The sequence below is a fragment of the Glandiceps talaboti genome, chromosome 10 (genome assembly GCF_964340395.1).
Source record: "Glandiceps talaboti chromosome 10, keGlaTala1.1, whole genome shotgun sequence".
Taxonomy (NCBI): domain Eukaryota; kingdom Metazoa; phylum Hemichordata; class Enteropneusta; family Spengelidae; genus Glandiceps; species Glandiceps talaboti.
Genome location: NC_135558.1, coordinates 14,326,150 through 14,344,765, shown reverse-complemented (window position 1 = coordinate 14,344,765; position 18,616 = coordinate 14,326,150). Strand labels below are relative to the sequence as shown.

General features: G+C 36.8%; 2 protein-coding genes across 5 annotated transcripts; both read left to right on the top strand.

The window, feature by feature from the left end:
• The first annotated feature begins 136 nt into the window (after window positions 1-136).
• LOC144440987 (TNF receptor-associated factor 2-like) lies at window positions 137-17,368 on the top strand. 3 transcript variants are annotated; one of them, XM_078130486.1, is made up of 9 exons: window positions 137-1,004; window positions 10,625-10,664; window positions 10,885-11,059; window positions 11,912-11,987; window positions 13,831-13,932; window positions 14,384-14,548; window positions 14,970-15,044; window positions 15,472-15,558; window positions 15,937-17,368. In XM_078130486.1, exons 3-9 carry the CDS (start codon window positions 10,911-10,913, stop codon window positions 16,954-16,956), a joined length of 1,674 nt encoding a protein of 557 aa, XP_077986612.1. In that variant the 5' UTR covers window positions 137-1,004; window positions 10,625-10,664; window positions 10,885-10,910; the 3' UTR covers window positions 16,957-17,368. The 3 variants fall into 3 exon arrangements, with proteins under 3 accessions (XP_077986612.1, XP_077986611.1, XP_077986610.1); XM_078130485.1 differs by lacking the exon at window positions 10,625-10,664; XM_078130484.1 differs by lacking the exon at window positions 137-1,004 and having other exon boundaries at window positions 8,026-10,664.
• On the top strand, window positions 998-7,815 carry LOC144440988 (uncharacterized). Of its 2 annotated transcripts, none has more exons than XM_078130487.1 (5): window positions 998-2,022; window positions 3,324-3,450; window positions 3,779-3,922; window positions 4,467-4,749; window positions 5,393-7,815. In XM_078130487.1, the coding sequence occupies exons 1-3, from the start codon at window positions 1,754-1,756 to the stop codon at window positions 3,797-3,799; spliced, it is 417 nt and encodes a 138-aa protein (XP_077986613.1). In that variant the 5' UTR covers window positions 998-1,753; the 3' UTR covers window positions 3,800-3,922; window positions 4,467-4,749; window positions 5,393-7,815. The 2 variants fall into 2 exon arrangements, with proteins under 2 accessions (XP_077986613.1, XP_077986614.1); XM_078130488.1 differs by lacking the exon at window positions 998-2,022 and adding an exon at window positions 2,042-2,135.
• Window positions 17,369-18,616: the final 1,248 nt, after the last annotated feature.

Below are 18,616 nucleotides of genomic sequence, written 5' to 3'. Positions count from 1 at the left end.
CACACACACATACATACATACATACATAAATACACACACACACACATACACACACACACACACATACATACATACATACATACATACATACATACATACATACATACATACATACATACATACATACATACATACATACATACACACAGACAGACACACATACTATAGTGTCAACCGCGAGACGTTGCCGTAGTGCTACTCGAAACCACGCTTGAAACATAATTTGCCACGTAGTAACGGCATGGCGGTGTATATCGTGATGATGTATTAAAAACAACGACATGTTCGTTTATGGTCATTTGATCATCTCATATATCAATATGTCGTTTGGACGTTAAACAAGCCTGGAGTTCTATATAAGGCCACTACATAGCAAAACTATTGTGGCGTGGGTTTAGTTAAAGACGTGTGGACGCATATATGATTGCCGTTGTATATATACAAATAATGTTCAGAAAATTGTGAAAAACATGCAGTGAAAAATCTGTAAATATTTCCATGAATCTTACTCATTTATTTACAGGGTTGTGGACTAATGTTAATTAGTCATTACTTAGTAAGTCACACCAGGCGTAAATCACGACCTATAGCTAGTCATTAATGAGTCAGAATGGCCGACGACCCACTGTCACAGTACTGAAATGTGTGTGGGTGGACGGAGTGACTATCTCGGGACCGGGACTAACTACCCGTATCTTTATGATACCACAATGACTCTTCAGTTCGAATTATAAAGAACAAAAGTACATGAACACAGAGATTTCATATACGAATTCTTTACTTGGTGTGTCTTTCTAAGACTAAAGGACTGAGGGATGGAGTTTACATTCTTACATGAAAAGTGGTATTGGTATAAAGTGTCAGAATCCTTGACCTGCATTGTACGAATAGTGAATACACCTTCAAGACACAGGAATTCCGGATTGTTCTATTGTATAAAATGTTGTTAGGCGTCCACTAGGGTACTTTGGTGAGAAATTATAAACATCTCTGAAATATCCCAGGTGAGTCTTCCACATTCTTTTAAATATAGTAATCAAGCTTTTCGTCTCATGATTTGTCACGAGACGGTACGGAAAGGCAATCGTGACGTCATCTAGGGTTCAGACCATCACATTTAAAGTACAACAACAATGGTGGTCTGAGTGTAGGGTCACAGCGGCACAACCCATGTCGTAAATCTGTTGACTGACTAACTTCCCGTACAACTGTGATAATTTAATCTGAGTACACCCACTCAATGTTGGAGAAAATGCAATCCCACACAACTATTCAAGTGTATTCAATGTTTATGTGGACAATCATGAAAACGTACTGTCTGATCAACTAATGTCATAAATAGTGTAAATACTGAAACATACAGAGGAAAAATATAAACCGTGGGTACGTATTAACCCCAAGCCTGAACCATATGCTATGAAGTGTGTACTGAACGGTACAATGAATATGACTGGATATCGAGTTTTCTAACCAACGGCCATTCTTGTAATGTACACATTGTACATGTATGTGCTGGAATGTGCGATGCTAACTATTGCCTAATTAAAGGGACACAGGCCAAGTTTAGACGGTTTTTGGACGTAATTTTTGTTGCCTACGAAATGTTACATATTGTATTCTACTTACTGAAACACACTCATCCATTACTTGATACTGGTAGAACTCAATCTTGGTATTTAGGTATAATATAGAAAAGATGCGATGACATAATTGTTGGTACGTATTAACAAATGCTGAGAAAACCTGCCGTTACATGAATAACGCATGCGTTCTATCGCTGATAAAAAGTGAATCGTCACAGTTACGTCACGTACACTACGTCATCGAATATCTCAGAATAATGGAGGCACATAAGCTTGGCCCCGGTCGTCCGATGGTAAGCAGTTCGGCTAAAAAAGGGTCACGAGCAGTGTTTACCTCAGGGAAAATAAATATTTTTGGGCAGATCGACCGCTGGAAAGCAATAAAGGACAAACTGACGTTGAAGAGTAATCGAGAAGTTGCGGAATTCTTGATAAACTGGTAAGTATAAATGCATGCGTAGAAAGCCATGATTGTACATGTTTTGCTGAGTGTCGTGTAATGTCATGATGTTTACAACCTACATGTTTGCACTTTCTACTGTGCACTGTGAGGTACAGTGAAATTTATTTCGGGATTCATGCACCAATTAAGGTCATTTCTATTGTATTCGAATGTGGTGACAATATTGTAAAGGTGAATAACGTTCTGTTGTACTTATAGCAAGCTGTACGCTATACACGATACACTCACTTCCTGTTGAAGTTGTGCGTAGTGTTACTATTGGTATTAGATTTGAGAACTCGCGGATCGGCTCAACATTTACTAAGCTTACTCGCTGACGTTTTCAGCGTGATCGATCCAGCCTTACCAATTACCGTACGCTCTCCATTACACAATTTTGCAATACTCACGGGAACTGTCCAAGACAAACTTCGAGGTGCTACTGTACTGTACTGCTATACGTAGCGTAGTGCTACTTGCATGATCGACTGCAAGTCAGAATCGAGTAATCGCTTCGACTGCCCGGGTCGATAAATAGCTATACTATAAGATTATCTCAATGCAGAGGAGAAGTGTAATAACTAAAAAATTACTATTTCTTTTTTTTATGCACATATTTATAGTTAGACTTAGTGAGCGTACGGAGGTATATCTCCATGGTCAAACGATATGCAAGCTGTTTTGAGTACATGAAACCATACAAGTGCGTTACAATTGCATTGAAAATTGTTTGGTCGTTGTTGTTCTTGGAGATCGTTTGAAGTAGCTCTTGTTTGTTTTATGTTCAAAGTTATTTCCAGTGATTTATGACGGATACATTAGTTGTTTGATGTGTGTGTGTGTGTGGGGGGGGGGGGGTGAGAGGGGGGTTTATGAATTCATTGTGTCAATTATGACTGCATGTTTGTTTTAGTTTTATTTAGAAAGCATCTGTCAAGTGGCATGTTCTCCACATGAATTAAATGTACAGATAGTGTACTTGTACATACTTATTAGTCACAGCTTCATTGACTGCCATTATTTTATATTAGAATGGATAAATTAGTTTGTGTAGCTATGACATCAGCAATCAATGCCTTAAATTCCAATTTATAACCCCTTCTTGATGATTACACAATACCTAAAACCTACTGTCTTTGACTCCTGTTTTTTACCAGTACTGCTTTGACTGACTAAACAAGTTAGCACTGCAAAATAAGGACAATTAGGAAAGCCAGAAGACTAAGTAAGTCTAATAATAATAATACAATTTCTTGTACTGCAGTATTGTAATCAAGTGTTTTTACATTATGCGGTAGGTATCATGATCATAAGGAGTGTAGAAGGGGTGAACCACTGCCAAGTACATCACATCATGCTACAATGATGGAAGACCCAGCATTTACCACAAGGCAACAAGATGATGAAGCGAGGTCCACAGCTGATGTAAATATTTTAACTTTTAGCTTTCACTGTGAACTTTGATTTGAACTCTTGGTATTCCATTGGCTAGAAACTAATTGTATGTATGTATGTATGTATGTATGTATGTATGTATGTATGTATGTGTGTGTGTGTGTGTGTGTGTGTGTGTGTGTGTGTGTGTGTATGTATGTATGTATGTATGTATGTATGTACGTACGTACGTACGTACCAGTGCTGCAACTCACTCTGAATTTGTTGAATTTAAATGCATGCAAAAGGTTCAGTAATATTTAAAAATAACATATATTGTATAAGAGTTTAAAGTTGTATTGTTTCACATGCTTTTCAGGTCTCGTGGACAGCAGTGTAAAGTTACTGAACAAATAATTACCACCACCACTTCAACCCCAATTCACAGCTATTACATGGGTGCAATGAAGGAATTAAGTGGTCCTGACATTTCTGAAATTTCTGCAGCAAGTGAATCAGATCGGTAAGGTATTTGTTGTTATTCAACAAAAAATCTGGGGTTTCTATTTTAATGCACATTTTTTTTTCAAAATTGGTCTCATGTCACTAATGAAAACTATACAAAGAGTATTAAACTACAAAGGAGTACTCTACTCTACTCAAGTTATTGATATGTATTATGTATGATAAGAGCTGCTTGTTTTGTGAAATTACAATCTAAGATCTTGAACTTCATCTAAAATTGTACACTATACTGCGTCTCATTTTACTGATATTACGAATGCTTGGTACCAAAAGGATGAAGATATGTACTATGTGTTCTGTATTCTGTTACCATGCACAATAAAAAAGTTTTATTGTGATTCTTACCTTGACCACAAGATAATATTTGAAATAGAAGATATGCTATCACATCACAGAAAATTCAGCTCCTTGGATGAAGAATGTGATTAGATCCGTTGATCAATTTTTCGTTTTAGTTTGTATATTTGCCAGTGGTTACACCATCCTGACTTTTTAAATGTACCTAGTTGTAATACATATTGAAATTTGTGATTTATATTCAGACATGTCCAGCTGGACACCTCGAATACAAATGGTGCTCGCAACCAGTTCTGAATAGCAGGTTACATAGTGGAGATCTAATGACAGCAGCAGCAATATTGTTGTCAGGCAACAACTATGCAAAAATTGATAGGTTTGCCAAGGTGCTCTCTTTGAAGTTATTGTGTCAGACCACATTCAACAGAATACAAAGAACCTGCCTTGTACCATGCGTAGACAAATTTTGGAAGGAACACCAGTTAGAGCTATGTGCATCATTTGAGGGTGAAACACTGGTTCTACTTGGTAAGTGCACTCATTTGTTTTTGATAATATTTATATGAATTTTAAGATGTACATCAGTTCCTGAAGATGCAAGTATCAAGTTTGTCCAGTAAAGTAGCTATATTTGTCATATGAAATTCATTACGCATAGTACTCATTTATTATGAGATACAAGCTTTCTTTTTATGACCCAAGCTTGCCCTTGTGTGCACGTACATTTCACGCACAATAAATGGAATGCACACAGTCACAATTCTGGTGCTTGCATCACTTGTTAGCACAACTGAACAGAGGTTCAACAGTGCTGTCTGTAGAAGCAGTGAGTCATCTATGTACAGTACTCTATTTAAACCACATATATGTAAGTTGTTTTGTTGAACTCATTATAGTTTGCTATTGAGTTGATGTATGACTTGAACATAAGTTGTGTTTAGTGTCCCCTTTCAAACCCACTCTCTTCATGAAAGATCTGCACAGTTTATGTAGCTTCTACTACGAGACACAAATATACCCTGCATTCAAATTGCAGGGTAAATCAGAAGAACATACCATGTGTCATTATGCAACAACAGATGAACAATCCTCTAGCGGCGAACTCATTTTGTGAACTGTTTTGCAAAATCTCTATTTCAAAAAATATATCTTTCTTAATTCTATCTTGAAGGTATCATAGAGGCTACAATAAAAAGAGCAGCACATGGTCTACGAAAACAGTGAAAGAACAGAAAACATATCCACATTATACAGCCTAGAAAAAATAAATTCTACAAACACAGCTGGAAGAAAAAAGGGGGAATGCAACACGAGAGAACTGGAGCCAACTGATCCAAGGAGAATATCAACACATCTAGCACCAGTAACTCCACCTCCCACATCTCTTCTGGTGGAGCAACAGGTGTCTAGATACCACTAGACTGGGGGGGGAGGGGGATTTAGGGTATGTCTGAGCTGTAAAATGTGACCCCCTGTCAAGCCAAAGTTCTAAAATCTGACCTCCCCCATCTCAAAATGACAAATTCACTGATAGATGGATGGAAATTATGTGGACATAGTAGATGTAACGTTTAATGATTTTTTCAATATGTTTTGTTCTGTTTATCAACTACGGTTTTTAGTTTCTTGTCCTACTCCATAACACACATTGAAACACTCCTGTCTTTGGCTAACACTTGTAAACGTAAACACAACCTGTATATGAACAAACTGCATTGTTATTTTTTACAAGTGAATTTTAGTCTGGACTAAAACTATCAACAATAACAGTGCACTTTACACATATACATGCTTTGTTGACAAGCCAAATACAGGGTATTTCAGCATGTTTTAAAGAGTAGAACAAGAAACTGCACTTGACACAGAACGAAAGTATTGAAACAAGTTCATCAAGTTACAGATACTGTCCCTTTAATGAATTTGATTATACAACACATATTTCTGCCATGCACAGGTATTACCAAACTTACTGGTACATTATTCTTTGTTTATAATGGATATCGTGATTTCCATGTGGTACACACTCTCCTCGATAGAGTAACCTGTAATAACACTGAAAACTCAGTATCACTTTGTGGATTGTTTTTTTCACTACTCTCACTGTCGCTTTCCTTAGTGTCACTATCACTGTCATTCAATACATTGAGGACAACAACAACAACAACAACAAAAACAACCAAAACAACATGATCATCATCATCAACATCATCATCATCATAATCATCCTCTCGAGTCAGTGGAGCTGGAAGCACTGCTGTTTATTTCTTCTTCCTCTTGGCTTTCATTTGTTTCCTTGGCCATTTCATATCACTCTAGTATCTGCTGGCTAATGAGTATAAAGTTGGCGTCAGATTCAGATAGCGTCATATTGAGCGTCAGATAGCCTTAGATCTGAAGACACCCGACGGCTGGCCGGAAGGACAAACCTGAAATAATACTGTTGAGACTACAGGGAAATATTCCCCTTCACAACCTTTCGATGGCAGTAGGAATGTCTCTGCTTGCACAATTTTTATTTGGGAAAAATATGTGAAATAGAGTTGAAATACTTGCCACCATGACATTGATAGCCCCAAGTTCAGCCACTGTATGTTCGTTGGTTGATACATTTTGCCAATAATGTACATGGCGTCAGTAAAGGTGTCAGTAAAAATTAAGTTTATGTTGCCATTTTTAAAAATAATTTAAATTTGAATTTTAACAATTGTGCAGGCAGAGACATTCCACCTTCCATCAAGAGAATCTTTCCCTGTAGTCTCAATGGTATTATTTCAGGTTTGATTGAATCCGTCGGGTGTCTTCGGATCTGAGACTATCTGACACTCAATATGACGCTACCTGAATCTGAATCTGCCGCCAACTTTATACTCGTTGCTGGCCAAAACTTTTTCCAACGTGAGCCACTCCCAAGTTTTACTTTGTCTTTCTACAAAAGCTTGTATTCAGCATGTCTGTGACACAGGTCACTCTTTGCGTGGAAACCGCACACACTTCCCTGTATACAATACACTCAAGACATAACTTTTTGAAAGTCAAGACTTTTTGAGGTCTGAAAGTTCCCATGTATTGTTTATGGAAAAAAGCTCAGTTCCATCAGTTTAATTGTAATATGTAATATTTAAACTTATGGCTTTGGCACTTTTTCCATAGACAATACATGATGGGGACTTTCAGACCTCAAAAAGTCTTGACTTTCAGACTTTCAAAAAGTTATGTCTCGAGTATATTGTATGTAGGGAAGTGTGTGTGATTCCATCAGTTTATATACTACTCTTCATTTGAAGGGATGTGTGTTGTTTCTCTCAGAATTGTAGACTTTGTTTGAAATAGTGCAGAGTGCATTTTAGAATAAATAATGAGTCAACGTATAATGTGAACCCCCTCCCCCCGGACGGGTTTCTAAAATATGAACATCCCCCTTCGACATGCTTCGAAAACATGACCAATCCCCCCAGCCCACCCCTTGCAAAGTCCCCCGAGAGAATTATGCCTATTTGCACTATATTGACATATCTTTAGTAATTACTGTCAGTCATACAAATCACACAACTGATTACATGTGCAAACATACATAAATAGATACATACATACATACATACATACATTCATACATACATACATAAATAGATACATACATAGATAGATACATACATACACACAGATAGATAGATACATACATACATACATACATGCACACACATACATACATACATACGTACGTACGTATGTACGTATGTACATACATACATACATACATACATAGATACATACACACATACATGCACACACGCATACATACATACATACATACGTACATACGTACGTACGTACGTACATACATACATCAACAAAATGTGGAAATAATGACTTCCTTGACAAAGTTGTATTGTCACACTTCCAAGTTATCTTTATGTTATGGTTTGCAGGATGTTTATGAGTAAAAACATTGAACACAATCTTGTAACAGCCTGTATGCACACTAAACACACTAGAGACACGAAAAGTAAGATTTAATAGTAATCACAATCAATTTATTCATACAACCTACATGACAGAGGTAAGGGTAATGTGTGTGTGCATGTATGTAAGTATGGGGTTTCATAGGCTGTCCATAAATGATTTTAAAGGAGACATTATCAAAACTAACAATTAGTCATTGATAGCAATCATTGTACATTAGCAGTGAAAGTGTATTTCTATTATGCGATATGATGCTATGTGGTTTACCATATAAAACTAAAATATACATGCACTGCATAAACATTGATTGTGTTCACTTACTATGGTTTTCAAGAATCAGACAATATTATATACCATTGGTTTGTGTAGACCTATGAAAATATTTCACTAAAAATGTAAGGAATTCATAGCAGCATGTTTGATATGTAGAATCCTAGCTGCATACTACAGTAGCACATTTCACTTTCAGTTGGTTGGCATATGCTGATAAATAATTATGCAAACCTTTGGTCATTGTTGCTCACCATACTTAGTGAGAGTTTACTGAGTGAGCAGTTTGTTAAGTCTGTTTTGTCATTGAACATGTGGCTCAAACACAGACCGTTGATTTGCATTGATTATTCCATCCGTGACTTTGCCCTTTATACTGCTGCCCATGGTGCCAGGTTGCCTAGTTAAAAGAATGGTAAAAAGGGTTCAGATGTAAAAATGTTGTATACTATTGTTATTTTCTATTTTTACACAGTAGATATGCAAGACATTGTACAGATAATATAATAAATATTGATCAACTTTTCTGTGTTGTAATTATTTCTGTCAGGTGTGCAGTATCCTAGATCTGTTCCCCCCCCCCCCCATAACTGACTCTCCAACAGCCTCACCCCCATAAAAAACTACCTAAATAAATAAATGATAGAATTCTGATTATATACCTACAATCCCATTTTATTTGGACCAATTTGAACTAAATGTACTCTTAAAAGTGAAGAAATGAAAGGCCAGACATTATGAACCTAATCCATTGTACACTTGAAGAAAATAGAAAACTTTGGGCAATGAGGTTTCACAACACGTCTGGTGCCTATGCCCAAATAACAGGCTGTGAACGGCTTCTAGCATTGTACTTATCCGTCAATCACATGTAAATATCCTCAAAGCTAGCTATGCCAAAATAGATTTACATCTGCGCGAGTGTGGGCATCGAGGTGGACGCCACAATTACATGTAACTAAAGATAAACAAATTGTGAAGTAATCGACGTTCGACCAGCTGACAGCTAGCGCGAACAACACACGTAGCCCTTTCGCTACGTCTCTCTCGGTCCTACGCTAGTTGTTTTTCTTTGCAAACCCCGTAAGAAAATAAATAATAAAACGAACAATAATGATGAGTCATACAAGATAAAAAATAAGAATGGACAGAGAGCTAGATCCGTAGAGAGAAAATTCACCACACTTACATTGCGTCGGCAAGGTCAGCCTAGCCAGCAGCTTCCATTGTTTTTCAAGAGGGTCATGGGTCATAGCATAAATTACCATCTTGACGTCACGGAAGTTTGTTGTCCTTATCACGTGATAACATTCAAATTCTCTGAACATACAATGATAAGATGGCTGCAAGGTTTTGCCGCCGGCGATTTGTCGCAAATCTTTTAGCTGTGCTAGCAGAGTCAGAAGATGATATTTAACTCCATCGAAGTCATGAATCGTTGTAAACACTATACTTTATTAGTTTCGTGATGGTTTTACGTAAGTATTTCATTTCAACCACCAAATTAAAAAACCGTCTAAACTTGGCCTGTGTCCCTTTAATAAAGTATTTGGGTATACCAATACACGATGCGCCCTCTAAACCTTCTTGGTGGAGATTCCCTTTACGACCATGTATGTGTAGTGTGTAGATTAGTCTTGAATATGAAGACATACACACTGTTCAGCTACAAGATCGCTTATCTGACGGTCAATCCCTCTATGATAGAGGGACTGCGGTCAGGTGTAGACGACGGTCTAACATTATTCACTTACAAATCAACAAAACCACAGACTACTTAAGCCTAGAAAAAACATTGTGTGGTTCCGGTTACCCACCCACCTAGCTATAGCTTTTCACTGCCGACCCTAAACCGTCTTTTTTACATGTTCGAAAACAAACAATAAAATCGCGAAAATTGTGAAGTCTCGACAGAAATAGTGGACGCGGAAACTGACATCAACTTAAAAAGACAATATTAACTATAATGGCTGTACATGTGATGGGAAAAAACCAATAACACAGAGACCATTTGGAAAACAACAGAAAACATAACTACACTCCCTTATGAAAACAATATAAATAAAATAACAAATCTACCTAATTGAACATAATCGGAACCACACAATTTTTTTTAATTACGTCTTGATATATTTTTACTTTTTTTCACCCATCTTTGGGCTTTTCCATGAAGGATTGATTGTCGAAGATTTATTAATCATATGCCGTTTAAGGTAAGGTATTTGTAATTTATCCCTTATACGCACATGGACGTAATTCAATGGGGCCTCTGACGGTTGTTTCCCTTGATGTCGCACTTTGACCTCTGTGCGCATGTCTAAATTTAGACAGCAATTATTATAATGGTATAAAGTAAGGCGATATTACATTCTGCTTTAAAAAGTCGGTAGACATTGCCTTTGATCAACTCTGAATAGCTTTCCCTATTTTCAGTAAAGGTTTGTCTTACATTACCTGTTATGACTGGATATTCAAAATGTATACTAACAGAGAAAGACGTCGAAGCTAAATTTATATGCTGTCATTGTGACCTTATATTGAAGAACCCAATACAGACTTACTGTGGTCATCGATATTGTTCACCGTGTATTGACGACATCATAACAAGGTATGTTATATTGCCATATTACAGTTCAAAGATTGAAAGTTTTGCACAGGACATGCACTTGGATATAAGGATATATACCAGCAGCGGATACAAAAACTGTCGCGGCTCGCTTTTCTTTATATACTGGCAGCATGATAATTGGTATTTTGTTACTCAACCGTACAAGTTAGGAGTAAAACTAGAATTGTCCTAAACCACAGCCTATTTTACGGCACAGTATAAGACGCACCACTTTCGCAGTATCAGGGAAGAAATAACAGCTATGGTTTACGAGAATGTAAAAGTAGTAGCATCATACATATCCGTAACGTTATATTTATGTAGCCACCTAATAATACAAGTAAAATTACGTGTCCTATATATGGTACAGAAAGGTTGACCTCCATTTAAAATAGACTTGAATTTTAGTTCCGGGTTATATAGTCAACAAAAAAGACACGAGTGTAAACATGACAAATAATTGAACTACGTCTTGAACAATTGACCCGAAAGACCTCCGGATTGCCAAAATGGTCCGATTACAATTTGTGAATTCCCAACATCAGCGTATGATTCGATATTGATATTTCCACAAAGATTGGTTACGTACAACACATTTTTCAGAGAGTAATATAATTCCTTTATTACGTCATTAAAGAACAGGAATTGTATTTATTTAAGGTATATCTATAGTGGACGTCAAGTTATATAAATAAGTATGTGTGAATACCATAAATGGTAATTTGGATATCACATGGTTTTACCATATGACACTTCTGTGTTAAAATATGTATCTCTACATTTTCAAAATGTAGATTTCAGCCCTATTGTGTTGTTTATCGATTTTGATGACTTCAAATATCTTTCTATTAGGAATGGTAATCGTACTGCATTGTGTACGCCATGCAAAGAAGATGATGTTTATGATTCAGTTTTGAAAAAAGAAGAGGTAAGCTTAAATATGGGTAATTAGATGTTATTCCCCAATATTTATCATTGTTCAGCCAAGGAAAATACGAGTCACCTAAGGGGCTTTATCACTCTAATCGTCGCGAGACGAGTTGTGACAAACCTTAGGTCCCGAAAATTTTCCGGTTGAATGAAGAGAACTATTGGTGAATAACATAATTATACCAGCGCCAATAATATCAAAGAAAAATCAGGGAAAGTTATGATGATTTTGAACGTCTTGACTGATATTTCTAACACAGCAGAATCAGTACTAGTGAAGTACACACGCGTTGTCGTGACATTAGAGAGTTTCGGCTACACGTTCAACGTGTACGCGAACGCGCAACTCACTCACGTTCACGTTCGCGTATCAGCTGTGACCTAATTTTGCTTCGGCTAGCCGTTTACGTATATCAATAATAGATTACATGGTTAACCGAAATATGACATTAATGTTTTGGTTATATGACATAAATAGCGCAATGACAATAACCGTATGACTCTACATTATGACAAGACAAATTTTTACTTGAATAATCTCGTATGTTCACAATAAAATCACCCTGTAGTATCTTGAAGATTGCAGCGACAGTCATCATCATACATCGTGATTTCTGTGCAAAATCAGTTACGTGAAGGCAGCCACAGATTCAAGGCTGCATTTTAAATATTTTATCAAGGAAAACAAAATTACTGAGGTGTATTATGTTGTGAGGGGTCAACCTTGCTAAAAGCATCAAAATTTTTTATTATATTAGTTATGATTTTACAAAGAAATTTAAAAGAAATTTCACGTTGTTTACTTACGTGTAAACAGCCATCGCCACGTTCGAAACGCCCGCGAAACTTGTCAGTACGCAGAGAAGTAGGTCAGAATTGCGACGTAGTAGCACAAAATCTCCTACGTCACACGTGCGCGTACACGTTGAACGTGTAGCCGAAACTCTCTATTGACGTGCGTTGCCGTGATGTGAAACGACCAGAGTATATAATCCTTATTTTCTGTTCAAATTGACTCGTGCATGTGTTGTCCCTCAAGTTTCCGTGATTAAAATACAAATTAAGCTTCGTTAATTTCCTTCTATCATGCAGTTCAAGCGTGGAAAAAATATTAGTTTAGAATTCCCAATATTTTTCGTCGTTCAGCCAAGGAAAATACTAATGATCTAAAGGGGGGGGGGGAGGGGAGTCATTATCATTACGAGTCAGAATACATTAGGTCAAAGTATAGTTCAGCCTGAATGAATAGAAACATTTGGGAATTCTATGACAAGGGGAACATAATACCATACCACTACTATACAGATATAGTGGTCTTAGACATAAATGTAGCATTGCGAATACCCAAGAACCAATTACGTGTAGGGTCTGAGGCTATGTACATGTATCCTAATATGTAAAACGGTATAAAACCCACATTTTCCTGTACTGTTGTAACACACCCTTACATTACGAATATCCGTCTGAATAAAGAAAACAATAACTGAGAATTCTACGATTATACCTAAACAATCAAACAAAATGTCGGGAAAAAATAATGTCACATTTCGATTACAGTAGAACCTATGAGACGTGAGATATCGTGACGTAGAACGACCAGGCTACGAAACCTATATTTTCAGTTTGAACGTATGTAACCTAGCTTGCATATGGTATAATGGTGACAGTAATTTTTTTTTATAGATGACAAATAGAATTTTGGTATAATATCAATGTTCCATTAAGTTTCAGCACCAGTCCTTAGAAAAAAAATCTCTTAGCTTCTCAAATATTACTGTAACTTTGTAACAGCATTAACTCATTGAATGGCTACCAATTCAATTTTTTTTTACCCTTTCTAGACATACCCTGATAAGGCAATCAAGAGAGAATTAAATCAGCTGTCAGTCCACTGTGTAAATACAAGTTGTGAATGGAAAGGACTTTATAAAGAATATGATGAGGTAAGTTATAAATGGATTTTTTAGTTACAATGACTGCATGCATATACTTGGGTGTTTACATCGCTTTGTATCTTATACACATATTTATTACTACAATATTGTATTTTATATACAACAGTACTTTCATCCGACACACACACAAACACACTCTCTCTCTCTCTCTCTCACACACACACACACCACTACACCACGTTCACCACACCACAAACACACGTCCACGCACGCACGCACGCACACACCACACCACATCACATCACATCACACCACAAACACGAACACAAACACACAAACACAAACACAAACACAAACACAAACACAAACACAAACACAAACACAAAGGCGTCCACGCACGCACGCAATCAATGAAAATACTCTTCAATGTTACACAAGTTGGCATTTTTTTAAAGGTCAACAAAATAATAAACGTTTATCTCTTTCTATTAATGCACAGGAACATGCCCCAAGTTGTCCATATGCCTACATTAAATGCATCAAACATGGCTGCAGTGCTCAGTTCTTCCGGAAGAAGTTGACAGAACATCTGGAGATAGAATGTGTAATGAGAGTAACCAACTGTATGCACTGTCTTACAACTGTGACATACAAGGAGTTAAAAGTATGTAACGTCTTTTAAGTCTCATTAAACTGCTGCACTAGTACATAAACAATAAAATATGATGCAAGTTTCCAATTTCAATAAAATTAATGTCAAATGCGATGTCATTGGGAATCACTATTCATTTAACCCAGTCCGAATTACAACCCTTCTGGATAAATCATACAATAGTCTCCGGTGAAATCTGATGTTATTAGTTACAACTTGGCGCATTTTTTGTTGTTGAATAATTATCAACATGTTATTTTACTAGTCTTGCGTCATATTTATTTACTAACAAGCGCCCACTTCACCAATAGAATTTCAGATATTGGGTCAATGTTAAGAAATTTATGTTCGAAAATCACTTAATCTAAGTGTTACAGTTTCATGATGCATTTGCTGAGATCAATAATTGTGGTTTAACTTGCATCTAATTTAGGGTCATTATGAAGAATGTCAACAGTTTCCTGTGACCTGTAAATATTGTGGAAAGGAAAACATAGCAAGATCTGAGGTGAGAATAATTTCTATATAGAAATGCGGGGTGTGCATTGTGTGGTGAGTGGGGTGTGGTGAGCGGGGTGTGATGCATACAATTATACCGTAATGTTATCCTCGATGACATATGCCGACTCCGTTAACATGATAAATCAAGTGTAATGATCTACCATCGGATTGCATCGCTTGGACTACATGTTAGGATATGTCTCAAAAGACCCACCTTATTTTAACATTTTTATTTTAAAGAGTCAATGAATTAGCTATACATTTGTTACCTGTACTTCACTGACTGAGAGTCCACATATTTCAAAAGCGTTTCAGTAAGCTTAATAAACTCACTTCTTTGAAGAATGATCGAATTATAATAATAGGAAAATAATAGTTTAGTTTGTGATATGAAAAATAATATTCAACCTTGATGTACTCTTTCCATTATACAGATTGAAGCTCACGTTGATGCTAAAAATGGCGATTGTCCTAAGAAGAGAGTGTCGTGTACATTCAAAGAAGTTGGGTGTGACGTAATGGTAAAGATAACAGTGTTACAAGACTAAAGAGTGTGCAGCATTAGTGGATATAACTGATGGATGGATCCGGCCGGTCGGACGGGAGTGTGTGAGAGAGAGAGAGAGAGAGAGAGAGAGAGAGAGAGAGAGAGAGAGAGAGAGAGAGAGAGAGAGAGAGAGAGAGAGAGAGAGAGAGAGACAGAGACAGAGACAGAGACAGAGACAGAGACAGACAAACAAACAAACAGACAGCGGGAGACAGACAGCAGACATATAGAGCAGCAGCCGGGCAGGCAGACAGGTGGGTAGTCAGATCAGACATGTAGGCCCACAACACACATTTATGTGAAAATGCATTCACCAGCAGTATCATCTAAAATTAAATTTATTCTGTTATAGGTGGCGGAACAACAAATGAAGGAACACAGCAAACAGTACATAGGGGAACATCTATTGTTACTTCTCCACACTCTTATTCCATTCCTGACTATGATACAAAATATGAAAGATGATAATGGAGTTGCTGAATTACAAAATAAGCTGGACAAGCAGGAGAAACAGGTTGGCGGTTTGACATCAATGATAAGTAATCTCTCTACTCAAGTGACACAGTTGCAACAGCAGATAAGTTCTCCATCCCCAGATAGTGGATTGTCGCTTGAAGGACTGAAAGAAACATATGACAAGTTACGTAGCACAATTGCTGGCTTGACAAGCAACCATAGGAGTATACAAATGAAAATGTCAAATCATGAGGGCGTTGTTGCAGTACTGAGTAACCAATTGGAGAAAGAAGCGGGAAACGTCACAAAGCTTGAACACGTGATTGCACAACAAAACGAGAAAATTGAATCTTTAGAAAGAAAGATTAAAGCGCAAGATAGAATTATAGCCTTGAAAGATGTCTCACTAGCAGAACAAGATCTTAGAATACAATCTCTAGAAATGGCTTCATATGATGGTGAACTGGTCTGGAAAATTTCAAATTTTAGGAAAAAACGACAAGATGCGATTTCAGGTAAAACTGTGTCGTTGTATTCCCCATGTTTTTATACAAGTCGCCATGGTTATAAAATGTGTGCACGAATTTACTTGAACGGAGATGGTATGGGAAAGGGAAACCACGTGTCTCTTTTCTTTGTTGTAATGAAGGGCTCTAGCGACGCTCTTTTGAGGTGGCCTTTCCGTCAAAAGGTCACTTTGATGTGGTTGGATCAAAATAACAGAGATCACGTGATTGATGCTTTCCGTCCTGATCCAACGTCAAGTTCATTCAAGCGACCAACACATGATATGAATATCGCCAGTGGGTGTCCTCTCTTCATGCCATTGTCACAAGTAGATAGTACAAGACATGCCTATGTAAAAGATGATGTTGCATTTTTGAAAGTTATCGTTGATACGACCGACTTGGAGTAATCCTGCACTAACTGTGGACGTGGTAAGATTTACATTTACAGGCACTAACCTCATTTCTGTATATAAAACCCTTAAAAGAGAAATTCGGTTCTTCTTCTCACCTGCCGAGGAATAGAAAGGTGCCAGGACAACCCACACAATCTACTAGTTGACACGTTAGCTCAGCTGGCTAGAGCACTCTGATTAGTATTCAGGGGACGTGGGTCCGACTTACACGTATACATTTTCTTTCCTCAATTTCCATTTCACACACATATATATATTTGTGTGTGTATATTGTGTTTATAAAATAATCAAATCCTTATTCAGCTGGCTGAATACATTTACTTCTCTTGAGCAGTTAATACCAAATTACTGCCGTGAATATTTATTTTTTCATAGTTCAGCTTTTCATGAAAATTCAACACAAAATATGTCAATAAAATATTTACAATAAATAAGACTTTGATGTATATTATATATATATATATAAATATAATATATATATATAATTTTCCTGTCTGCAGTAAAGCACAAAGTAATTGTGATTTTTGTCTACGCATTACTTTTCTTCGAATCCAAAAGTTCTTCATTGAATGCTTACACAATTCCCCTGATATCGGTCACCTTGGTGAAGGAAGTTAGTTCTCAAATTAATTGGATTTCTTACGGTTTGTCTGTCTGTCTGTCTGTCTGTCTGTCTGTCTGTCTGTCTGCCTGCCTGTCTGTCTGTCTGTCTGTCTGTCTGTCTGTCTGTCTGTCTGTCTGTCTGTATGTATGTATGTATGTATGTATGTATGTATGTATGTATGTATGTATGTATGTATGTATTATTTATGTAAGTAGGTAGGTAGGTATAAAGTAGGTGTGTGTGTGTGTGTGTGTGTGTGTGTGCGTGCATGTTCTAAATTACAATCCATTAGAAAGCTAACCATGATAACAAACAAATTCAAACAATTGTTGTTCATACCACAGACAAGTGTACTGACAAGTACAGTGAGGTGTTTTTATAGCGGGCTCAGTCTTACGATATCAACATTTGTATTAACATAGATGTTGACACAAACACAAACACAAACACAAACACAAACACATGTACAGTTCTTTCCAAACATTTCCAAGCTCTATCTACATACGGGGCATTATAACAACCATATGGAATCTAGACAAAATGATTCTCATATACGAATATATGATATATTTAACATCTTTCCAATTACATCTCGAAATTTCTGAAATAATGAGTGGGCATCACGCACATTTAATACACACCTACCAAACCATAGAGGGCGCCACCATCATCTAGACACAACAGTAAAATATATCTATATGGGGGAAATATTTCACATCGAACACCGTACAATTGGACGATATCTTGATATATTTGAATGACAGATAATTGAGTAACAGATAATCGACAAACAAAACAGTCGTCAATACAATGCAAGTAGATAACTAAGAAAAACTTCTTTTCGAACCTGAAATATATTCTCACTCACTAACAAAAGCAAAAAGCAATCACAACACAGGAGAGATTCACAAAGTGTATTGGTTTATGGAGTAAACTTTATTAATTATTGAAAAACAAACATGTGATAAATGTCAACCTTGTGCTCTTGCTACTATGAAGCGATATATAATTATAGTATTTAAAAAGCTGAGAGAGCCTTTTTGTTTAAAT